This window comes from Physeter macrocephalus, chromosome 4 (assembly GCF_002837175.3).
Source record: "Physeter macrocephalus isolate SW-GA chromosome 4, ASM283717v5, whole genome shotgun sequence".
Taxonomy (NCBI): Eukaryota; Metazoa; Chordata; class Mammalia; order Artiodactyla; family Physeteridae; genus Physeter; species Physeter macrocephalus.
The window spans coordinates 69,303,925-69,315,086 of record NC_041217.1 but is presented as its reverse complement, the minus strand read 5'-3'; the positions used below and the strand labels follow the sequence as shown (position 1 = coordinate 69,315,086).

At 49.4% G+C, this 11,162-nt stretch overlaps 1 protein-coding gene across 2 annotated transcripts in view; it reads right to left on the bottom strand.

Moving 5' to 3' along the window:
• The window catches only part of CFAP45 (cilia and flagella associated protein 45), a 43,687-nt gene that overhangs the window by 19,609 nt on the left and 12,916 nt on the right, over positions 1 to 11,162 (bottom strand). The window contains exons 1-3 of one of the 2 annotated variants that reach the window (XM_007129614.2): positions 10,434 to 10,516; positions 4,315 to 4,440; positions 1,923 to 2,059 (exon numbers count right to left, since the gene is read on the bottom strand). In XM_007129614.2, coding sequence (XP_007129676.2) covers positions 1,923 to 2,059; positions 4,315 to 4,440; positions 10,434 to 10,436 — 266 coding nt within the window. In that variant the 5' untranslated portion in view covers positions 10,437 to 10,516. Of the gene's footprint in view, positions 1 to 1,922; positions 2,060 to 4,314; positions 4,441 to 10,433; positions 10,517 to 11,162 lie in introns of those variants that run through there. The other variant, XM_055083944.1, reaches the window with a different exon arrangement.

Below are 11,162 nucleotides of genomic sequence, written 5' to 3'. Positions count from 1 at the left end.
GCTGAGTAATATTCCATTGTATATATGTGCCACATCTTCTTTATCCATTCATCTGTCGATGGACACTTAGGTTGCTTCCGTGTCCTGGCTATTGTGCAGAAGACCTAAATAGACATTTCTCCAAAGAAGATATACAGATTGCCAACAAACACATGAAAGAATGCTCAACATCATTAATCATTAGAGAAATGCAAATCAAAACTACAATGAGATATCATCTCACACCGGGGAGCCTGTGCTCTGCAACAGGAGAAGCCACAACAGTGAGAGGCCCGCGTACAGAAAAAAAAAAAAAAAAAAATCTAGAAACAATAAATGCTGTAGAGGGTGTGGAAGCCATAAAAAGAAACAAAATTGAGCTATTTGTAGTGAGGTGGATGGACCTGGAGTCTGTCACGCAGAGCGAAGTAAGTCAAAAGGAGAAAAACAAATACCATATGCTAACACATATATATGGAATCTAAGGAAAAAAATGTCATGAAGAGCCTAGGGGTAGGATGGGAATAAAACACAGGGAGATCAGCGAGGTGGTTTGTGACCACCTAGAGGGGTGGGATAGGGAGGGTGGGAGGGAGGGAGACACAAGAGGGAAGAGATATGGGAACATATGTATATGTATAATTGACTCACTTTGTTGTAAAGCAGAAACTAACACACCATTATAAAGCAATTATACTCCAATAAAGATGTTAAAAAAAAAAAACAATAGTCAGAGACATGTCTATAGACCTTTCTAGCCACCCAACACATTCAACAAACCAATAGATAATTATAATGATTACAAACAAATGACACACATTAAAGATGGAGCAGAGGGGTGGGGATAAAGATGCTTCTGGGTGAGGCAATTTAGCAGGTACATGGTTAGGAGGCAGGAAGTTAAACTTCCTCCAATAAAACTGGTGCAGGGGAGGTGTCCAGCAGGTGGACGAATGAGCGAGTGGACTTGAGGCTTAGCCAAGATCTTGTGGTTCACTGGGTGGCGTGGCCCCAAACATCTGGGATCTGGAATAACAAAAAATGATCTAAATCTGAGAGAGCATCTCACGGTGCTCTCAGCAGCTCTGACAAGTCACCAGCAACTTCACCTCCAATGTGTTTTTTAGGACTGGACCAGTCCAAGAAGGAGACATTTCTTGGGCCCCAAGAGTATCTGCAGGGCTGCTACCACATCTGGCCATTTGATGCCAGAGCTGACCAGACAGTGCTCCTGGAGCTGTGTCCCAGCTGTGCCTCCCCAGCTTGTGACACAGGCTGCATTTTCTGGGAATTCAAGTTTTTATTGAGTGGAGCCAGAGTAGAAAGAACGGTTTGGAGAATGAAGCACTAGCACAAGAGCTAAACCGCTGAGTGATGGTGTTGGCTCATTTCACATGGCTGAGCTGGGCCTAAATCCCACAGGAGGGGCCCAAGCAAGGTGGCTGCTCCAGTCAGGAAGCCATGCTGGCTAATCCCAAAGGAACCCAAGAGCCCTTGGGGATTTCCTCTTCTGGCCTCAGAGCCTGGGAAGAAGCCAAGGGGCTAATTAGGCATCTGGTCAGTTTCCCTTTGCTTCCTATTCTTGATGCAGCCAAAAGGAAGTGACTCATCTGGACATTTCCCTTTACCAATGGGAAAGTACACTAATGGGGGCTCAGAGAGGACCCCTAAGCACTTCCCCTCTACCAGCCCCATAGGACCCACGGCAGCCAGAAGAAAGGGAAGAGAAAGAAGCTGGGAATCAAGGGCAATGGCAGTAATAGATACAACGTGGGGAGAAACAAAAGAAACCAAAAATGGAGAAAAAAGGAGAACCAAGAAACAAAAGGGGGGAAATGAATAGGAAAGAGGTGGGGTCCGCAATGACAGAATGAGACCAGGTGGGTTTCCCCATCTCCATGCAGAGGTCCTCAGCAGAAAGGCTCTGTGCACTAGGTACTCACATGAGTTCCCGGACCATGTCCCGGGTGATGAGCTGGACGGTCTCCGGCTTGTGGTCCAAGCCCAGGGCAGTGAGAGTTTTCCGAATGGCATGCTTATCTCGGAGCAGCACGATGGGGCTGTCACTCTGGGTCAGAGGCTGTGGTGTCAGGAAGGACGGCTTAAAAGCTGGTCACCACACTTCCTGCTGGTCAGCCCTAACTTCAAGTGCAGCCTTCCTCTCTCCTGGGGCTTCTACCCCATCCAGAGGCAGGGGAGGCTGGCTGGGGCTCAGACTGCAAGACCACCAAGAGTAGCCAGGGCACTGAGAGAGCAGCAGGGTACTCTGCCCTTGAACATGGCCAGATGTGCTCTGTACCGACCAAGTCTTCTGAGAGCAAGGCTTCTTTATACCTTGTACAGATACTCCCAGAGGGATGGGGGCGCGGGGGGAGGGTTGCTAGCGAAAGTCCATTCCTAACCTAAAACCATCAGGAATGAAAATTTGGGGTCTCTAGGTTCTCCTCCCTCCGTGGTTTACGAAAGAAAAAATAATTAGCTCTCCTGACCACACTGTGGGTTTGAAGCATACAATTTGTTACGGACTCATCCAATCTATGATATTTGTTATTTTTAATCCTTTCTAATGATTCATTTACTTTCATCCCCCAAAAAAGCCATATGGAGGAAGTTAGAAATAGCTAAATGGCCCTGGTGGAGACCTGCCCTTAAATCTAATGGGGTGAGGAAGTCAGTGAGTTAGAATTCAGCAAGGAGAATACCAATTAGATATATGAGGTCTTTTTAAACATGCTCTGACCATGAAGGAGTTACATAATAAGCAAATGAAATCACTTTTCAGGAAATTTTGAACCCAGGAGAGAATTTCATTTGTCACGAACGCAGTTATCTGTGGTCCTGAGTCGAGGCAGGGGCATGGCTTCAGCGGAGGTCCTTCCTGTCTGGAGAATCCCGCTTTGCACACCCGTCCCTGGAGTACTGCTGCCACCTGGTGCCCATCTCTGCTTCCAAGTGGCACAACTCAGTCAGGCCACAGGCCACTTCTGCCCCCTACTGCCGGCTGGGAGACTTCCGGGACCCTCACCCAGCAAAAAAAGGCCAAAGAACAGGCCAGGAATAGGCATTACTTTGCCTGCACACTCTTGCAGGTCAGCAGGACTAAGTTTGGAGAACTCGGCCATTTCCAAATCTATCTTCACTTTAACTAGAAGACTCCCCATGGACTCAAAACAAACAAACGACACGTCTGTAAGTGAAATTGCATTGCTTTGATTCTTTCCCTTGTCAATGGGAAACTGCTGCAGAATGGACATCTTCTAAGTGGATAAAATGCCCATCTGGAACACTCTGGAAAGTCCTTGTTTGTCCTCAGTGAGGATAGTGAGAGGCAGGGGTAGACATCAACTCTCTCGTCTCCCCAGTCTGCCGGCAGCCAGAGCTATTCACGCTAGTATTCACGCCACCACTGGTGTCTTTCTCCTTTTTCGCTTTCCTCTGCTTCTTTTTCTTTTTTTTTTTTCTTCCAGTTTTCTTGAGACATAGTTGACATACAGCACTGTATAAGTGTACAGCATATTGATTTGATTTACATCCATCGTGAAGTGATAGTCACGATAAGTTTAGGGAACACCCATCATCTCACATAGATGCAAAATTAAAGAAATAGAGAAAAACATTTTCCTTGTGTTGAGAACTCTTAGGATTTACTCTAACAACTTTCATAGATAACATACAGGGCAGTGTCCCTTTCCTCTCTCAATCTCTCACCACCCTTCTCTCCATGTCTCATCCTCTTTCTCTCCTTGCCTCTCTTCCTTCTTACCGTCTGAACATCACGTGTACCAAGGTTATTCCAAGTTACACTCTGGCTCTCCTTCTCTAGTCGTCAGCCTCTTAGATGGGATGACATTTGCAAACAAACACCTGCCTTTTTCCCAAAGCAAAGTTAACTGTTTTAGCTGAGCAACTGGGAAAGAAGGATGATTTTGTGTTTTTTCACTCTGATGCTATTCTCCGATGGAGGGGGAATTATGTTGGTCTGTATCTGCAAGCTTGGGCCAGTGGCCCTCAAACATTTCCATCACGGGGCGCTCACTGAGCAAATAGCGAATATTGAGTGCTCTGCAGCTGAGACTCCCTTCAACGTTATAACAGATTTTTAAATGCTGTGAAGACCTAAGGATTTCATGATGGAGGAAGCCAGGTGCCCCGTTTGCTTGGGCCCCACTAGGCGTCCGAGCTCGTGCACTCGAGCCTCAGAACCCCTCCCTGTCTTCAGTCTGAGAATTACCTGGGAGGGGGTGGCCTGCCCAGAGCTAGTTTTGTCCTGAGCAACGCTAGTTTGGGTCACTGCCTCCAAGTGGCAGCTCCCTGGAGGGGCTGGGTGAGGGTTACCTTGATAGCTCCGAAGAGGCTCTCATCCACCTCGGAGTTCAGGGCTTTGGTCCGATAGCAAGGCCTATTCCTTGACCTGTTGGAAGTGGTAGAGGAGGAGCTCAGGATGCCGGCTGTGCTTAACGGCTGCAGGGAGAGGCAGAGAGTTGGGGTCATCAGTACTGAGTGCCATCTGGACCCCGGGCAAGGTAGACACTTCGCCAGCCTGTGCTGGGGGGATGTTGGATGGGCGTGTGGGAAAGCACCTGGGTAAGCCCTGAAACGTAGGGGACACCCCACAGGAGCAGAGGCTGGCACACTAGCTCGGTGAGGAGGAGGACTCCTGAGGGTCCCCAGCTAAAGAAGACCAAGACACCGTGCGGCAGGGAAGGAAGGAGAAAGGACACAGGATGGCAGGATGACCTCAGTGTCAGCTCGGTTCTAGTTTCCCACAAGCACAGTCTTGTGAGGCCACGTGGGCTTTCCTGCCCAGATATGTACAGTGTCCACCTCCAAACTCCTCAGCCCGAGCGCCAAACCCCCTTCACAACTGACACTACTATTTGACCTCCTTCATGTCCCCACCATCTCACAAGGTTGTGGTGAGGACCTGAGGACACTCAGGATGGAAAAGCACTTCGCCCACTGCTGGTGGGTGGTTGGTGCCTGATAAACTTCAGTGTATTAACAGCTGCCAGCTACAGTTAGGCAGACCAGTTCAGAGCATCCACCATGATGCTCTTTCACTCCCAGGACCCCTTTAATGTGCATTAGTCAGTTTTTAACCATCCAGTACTTTCTAGATTTGGGGAGTTCCCCATCTAATGAGGTGAGAGAGACAAGGCTCATCCCTGAATGTAGAAGCTGAAACCGCCAGATGTTTGCCTTCCAAGCCTGGGCAAAGGACCCCTAGGCTGAGCCATCAGATGCCCCAAGCCTGACAATAAATAGGGAACTAGCGATGTAAGAAGGAGAACATGGAAACCCTTTCTGACAAAGGCAGCCACACCCCGTGTCTGGGGCAATGCTGATAAGGGTACCAGCGGCAACTGCCCACGATAAAGCTGCCAGTGCTGGAGGTGCAACAGTGCATCGAGGGTCTTTGCCAGATCATTTCTGGATTGTGATTTAGGCCTAGGTTCTGGCTGCAGTGCCTCCTTTTTTCTCATTTTCCAAGCCTACTTGTCCAGCGTTGGTGTGAAGTCTGTGCGTGCTCCAAAATCCTCTCCATACATTCCCTTCTCCTTAAATTCGAGTTCTGGCTCTGTTGCTTATAACCAAGAACCCTGACTGATACAACCTCCTTTCCCCAAGGTCAGTCCAGCTTCAGTTCACACCCAAGAGGAGAAGTCTATCTCCAGGAGGCAGTTTCTGTGAGGACTGCAGGACAACTCCAGGCTTAATCTAAAGCTGATTCAAATCTCACTCTGGAGGAGCCCACATCTCCCGCAGTTCTCTGAGCTGGGACACCTTGGGGGAATGGGCTGGACACGTCGGGTCTACCAAGCCTGGGAAGGAGCAGCTGTCAAGAGGACAGGGTGGACAGGGAGATGCATTCCAGGTCACTAAACACTGGACAGTGCGTTTTGAAAGTTCTCTCTGATCTGCCATGACCACACAGACACCCTCCCACCCCGGCAGCACCTGTTTCACCTGTATCAGGTTTTCACACTAAATCGGGCAATTATTCTCCAGCTGGCTCTGTTCCATACAACGAGCGCTGCTGTGTGCACCCTTTCCCTCCCAGCGTGGCACAGCCAGCAAAAGGCTTACAGAGGGCGCCTCCTTTTACAGCCTCAGTCAGCCCCCATATAGTAGAGCAGAGAAGCTCGGCTTTATTAAAAGGTAAATACAGCAGCCCCAAGGATGCCTAATAACAGACTCTGAAGGGTTATTATATGGTAACTGGGGAGCAACAGCTCCCCTTTCCACCAAAAATAGAGTAAGAGGAAATGAATAGAAACCACTATAGGTGGGCTTGAGGCAAAGCATTGGGAATAACCAGAAAAGATGGAGGGTAATGGAACATGATAGATGGTGGAAATTCTGTAGACAACTAAGGGGAAAAGTGCCTGGCACGTAGTAGGAGCTCGATATGTATTTGAGGAAGAATGAATGAATGAAGCCAAACAAGATGACCTCTTGGGAGCCGCAGTCCAGATTGAGACGGAAGCCTTTCCTGAGTATGCCACCACTCCACATTTTCCGTATCATGTATGTGCTCCGCACTGTGGAAAATAATGTATGAGAAAGGGCTTCGGAGCACAGATGGAAAGCATTATTGTCGTTTTGCATTTGTTTTCCTGTTTCTTTTCAAGGGCTCCTGCAAGCTTTTCCCTTGGCCTTGGGTGTCCACCAGACTGTAGGTTCCTCCAGGGCTGGGACTGCATTGCTTCTCTCCTATGCTCTTGATACCCAGGTCAAAAGGAAGTCGCACAAGAGATACTCGACTGCCTGAGCCTCGAAGTCAGAACAGAGGAAGCAAAAGAGATGGTGACCACAGAAAAGCGGCCACTGGACAGAGCAGAAAGAAGGAGCTCTGGGGTTGGGTGGCTGAAAAACCTTATTGGGGAAATGCTGACTTTGAAGCCACAAGCCTTACACCAGGGTTAGAATAACCAGTTTTGCCAAAAGCAACAAGAAGGATTAGGGAGGTCACTGTGTAAAAGTACTAGAAAAAATGAAGAACCAAGCAGAAATGGAAAGTTAGATCCCTCTGGGCTAGAGGCAATAGCCAAGAGGTTCTTTCAGGAGGTGAAGGGCTGGTTTTATTTCTTGCATGACCAAATAAATATCCCCAAGAAGCTGAGCCGTACCTAGAGAGAAACCAGCTAGTCTTCCCTGGGGGAAGGAAGCTCTTTTTTTTTAAATTATTTTATTTATTTATTTTTGGCTGCACTGGGTCTTTGCTGCTGCACGCGGGCTTTCTCTAGTTGCGGCGAGCGGGTCCTTGCGGTGCGCGGGCTTCTCATTGCAGTGGCTTCTCTTGCTGTGGAGCACGGGCTCTAGGTGCACAGGCTTCAGTAGTTGTGGCACACGGGCTCAGTAGGTGTGGCTCGCAGGCCCTAGAGCGCAGGCTCAGTAGTTGCGGCGCACAGGCTTAGTTGCTCCGCGGCATGTGGGATCTTCCCAGACCGCGGCTCAAACCCATGTCCCCTGCATTGGCAGGCAGATTCTCAACCACTGCGCCACCAAGGAATTCCCAAGGCAGATCCTGAAGGTAAGGAAAGACCGCTGAGGAGACAAGGATGATTGGCAAAGATGAGGACTGGGACAGAAAAAGATGCCAGCTCTGCCTTGATGCTCCGCGGCATGTGGGATCTCCCCAGACCGCGGCTCAAACCCATGTCCCCTGCATTGGCAGGCAGATTCTCAACCACTGCGCCACCAAGGAATTCCCAAGGCAGATCCTGAAGGTAAGGAAAGACCGCTGAGGAGACAAGGATGATTGGCAAAGATGAGGACTGGGACAGAAAAAGATGCCAGCTCTGCCTTGATATTTTCCTTTTGGTGACCTAGCTGACTCCCTGTCTCTTCAAATATCATTCCATCCCAGGTTTACAAGAATTCAGCCATTGCTGGGGGCTCTGGAAGAGACTGATGTGGAAAGATTAGCTGGTCATTCAGAAGATGATTTTCACTCCATTATAGATATAGGATGATCTCCCTAACATATTAAGTTTATATATATATATATATATATATATATATATATGTTCTAGTCCCTGCTTTCAATTATTTTTTTGTTTAATATTTATTTATTGGTTGTGTCGGGTCTTAGTTGCCACATGTGGGATCTTTCCTTGTGGCACGCGGGCTCACTAATTGTGGCACGCGTGCTTAGTTGCCCCACGGCATGTGGGATCTCAGTTCCCCAACCAGGGATTGGACCAGCAACCCCTGCATTGCAAGACCGATTCTTAACCACTGGACCACCAGGGAAGTCTCCATATTAAGTGTTAAAGAAAGCAGATGATAAGAAACATGCAAATACAGCAGTAAAAATGTTCATATGAAAGGTATGCACCCAGAATGTGTTACTAAAAGAAAGTTCACAAGAATGTTTAACAGTAATTTCAGGTGAGTATTAGCATCTTAAGGTGTTTCTTGTATTGAATAATGTTCTGCACTGAGTAGGTAACTCTCTTTATGACTGGGGCAGGGGGAGGGGGGAACTATTTTTATTTGACTACAAAACAAAGTAGTGGACCTGGTGCCCTGACTCTGAACACAGAGAGTGCAGCCCTTAAAAATCTGTAGTGCCAGATGTCCCGAGATCTGGGATGTTCAGCTCAAATCCGACAAGACAGATCTCGAACAGGGCTGGAACAGGGCAGTGTGGAGTTTCCATGACGTAACTGTAACACCTGTCAACTGAACAAAGACAAAGGCTTGTCCTTTCCTGGATGTCCTCTCCACCCTGGGATCTAGTGTCTCTTTTGAATATAGGTTCACTGCAGGCTGGCAAATTCAGGCTTTGAGCTCTTAGCCTGATTCTTCCTGCTTTCTGTAGACTTTGGTTACTAAGAAGGTGGGGATGCCCATGAACCAGGTACCTTACCTTCCACTGAGTGATACATTCAGGTCACCTCTTTCCTCAGATAAGACTAGGTTGGCCATCTGTGGAGTACCATTTGAAGATGACATCCTACTCAGTACTGAGGCCCTGTCCCTCCTTCTGGGGGATGTTATTCATTGTTTTTGTAAGAATCCTGGAGGTCTGCCTAATTGTGACCCTCCCCCCAACTATCACCTCTCCCCACTCCTCCAGACACTCTCAAAAGCTAGTAAGTAGCACCATACACACACACACACACACACACACACACACAAACACACACAAACACACACACACACTCTTGGTCTCACAGAAGGGCAGAGATCATTAACTTGACCCATTGCTTCTCAAAGGTGCCCATATGCCCAGTCCTGTCCAAAGGACTTCAGAAGGGCTCAGTCAACAGACCAAAACCCCTCCTTGAGTGGCCCTTGGGTGGGGAGTCCCTGATTTGCATGAGCCGAAGCCCACAAGTCTAGCCCAGGCGCAACTCACTGATTAATTTGGACTTGGAAATATGACATTTTTGAAACAGGAGAAAAAGAGAACTAACATTTACTGTGTGCCCTTAGAGGCCAGTGATGCTAGGCCCTCAGAGACCGACACACAGCACTGGGCCTGTAAATCACCAGGAGAGCTGGAGATAAATATGCATCGTAAAATGCATAAATTCTCTTTGTGGGAGATTTGTTTCTTTTATAATTAACAAGGCTCTTCTTGAAATCCTGACTTGGGGGCCCTGAATTTGAACCACTGAGTCCCAGAAAAGCAGTGTGACCTCTGAGCATAAAATGTGTCCACAGGTACATCAGAGACTCCTTTGCCACTGGGTGTGCACCCACAAATTCTAAGGTTATTTCCAGTAACCCAAGGCTCCAACACCTATCCTCTGCCCCTCTCACTTATTCCTCAGGGACCACACCGTCCTCATGGGATCCCAGACATCACCTTCATACCTCCTCCCAGGCCCGCTGCCCTTTCAACCCTCATGACCCTTGTCCTCTCCATCCTGGGGAGCCCCAGGCTTGCTAGACAGTCCCAATCCCTCTCCCGGGACTTTCAAATATGGTACCCTCTGCATTCATTCATTTGCAAACGTCTGTTGAGTACCTATGAGTGACCCAGAGCCCCAGTAACAGAAGACAAAACTTAGGCTCAGGACATTAGGTGACTTACACATTGTCACCCTGCTGGTCATAAGCAGAACGCGTACCATAACCTGTTATCTGGCCTCCTCACCAATGGTTTTCCCACATCACATCCCACAATCCCCAGCCCATGGAGGCCCCAGACCGATGGGAGGGGGAAGAAGGTTGGGACAGCCCTTCTCCCCACCTCCTCTGCTCAGCACCAGATCACATTTCCAATCGCTATCGACCCCACCCCTAATTTCTCTTTTGGACCCCCCTCAGGACTTCCCTTGCCTCTTCCACGGGTGTCATCCCCGCTCCTGGGCCTTCCTGACCCCAGACCCAACTTCTGTCCGTCTCCCAGATGCCCACTTTCCCAGATTAGAGCCCCAACCCAGTTGAGGACACATGAGGCCCCCATACGAGGTTCTCCTCCACACCCGAGACCTCACCATCTCAGCCGCACTCTCTAACGCCGCGCCTCCACCGCCTCCGCCACCCACTGCACCACCGACGCTAGATGTTGACGCGTTACCATAGTAACCAAGAGCCCGCGTTCTCCGGCCCCGGCCCCGCCCCCGCCCGGCCCCGGCCCCGCCCCTCCGCTCTGATCCGCTCTGGCTGGTAGAGGCGGCGCGCTGTGGCTTTAGGAACACGAACCCCACCCTCTGACCATTCCCGCCGGCGCTCGAGCGGGAACTTTGGCTCTGAAAGACCCGCCCTGGCGCGTCCGGCTCTTCACTTTGCTTTGGCTGAACTCTTGGGTCAGGACCCAAACCGTCAAGGTCCTAGCATGGGCCCAGGGTGTCTGACTTGCTGACAGCCACTCCAGGAGCCAGGCCCAGGGTTACGGTTTTTCCCCTACACCCCATCTAGGTTACCGTGGTAACCGTTGCCCCAGTGCCTGTGAGGGGCCAAGCCAAACCCTGATGAGAATTTAGTCTGCAGAGAAGCAAGCAGGATCAGACGAAACAAGTTTCACAGCAGCAGAGAGTCTGGTTAGACCAAAGAAAGAACTTCCAGCCGTGAGGATGTGTATGTAGTTTCAGGAGCAGTTCCTTGAAATGTGGGCCTCAGACCTCCAGCTCTGAATCGCCTGGGAGAGTTTATTAAAAATGAAATGTAGGGCTTCCCTGGTGGCGCAGTGGTTGAGAGTCCGCCTGCCGATGCAAGAGACACGG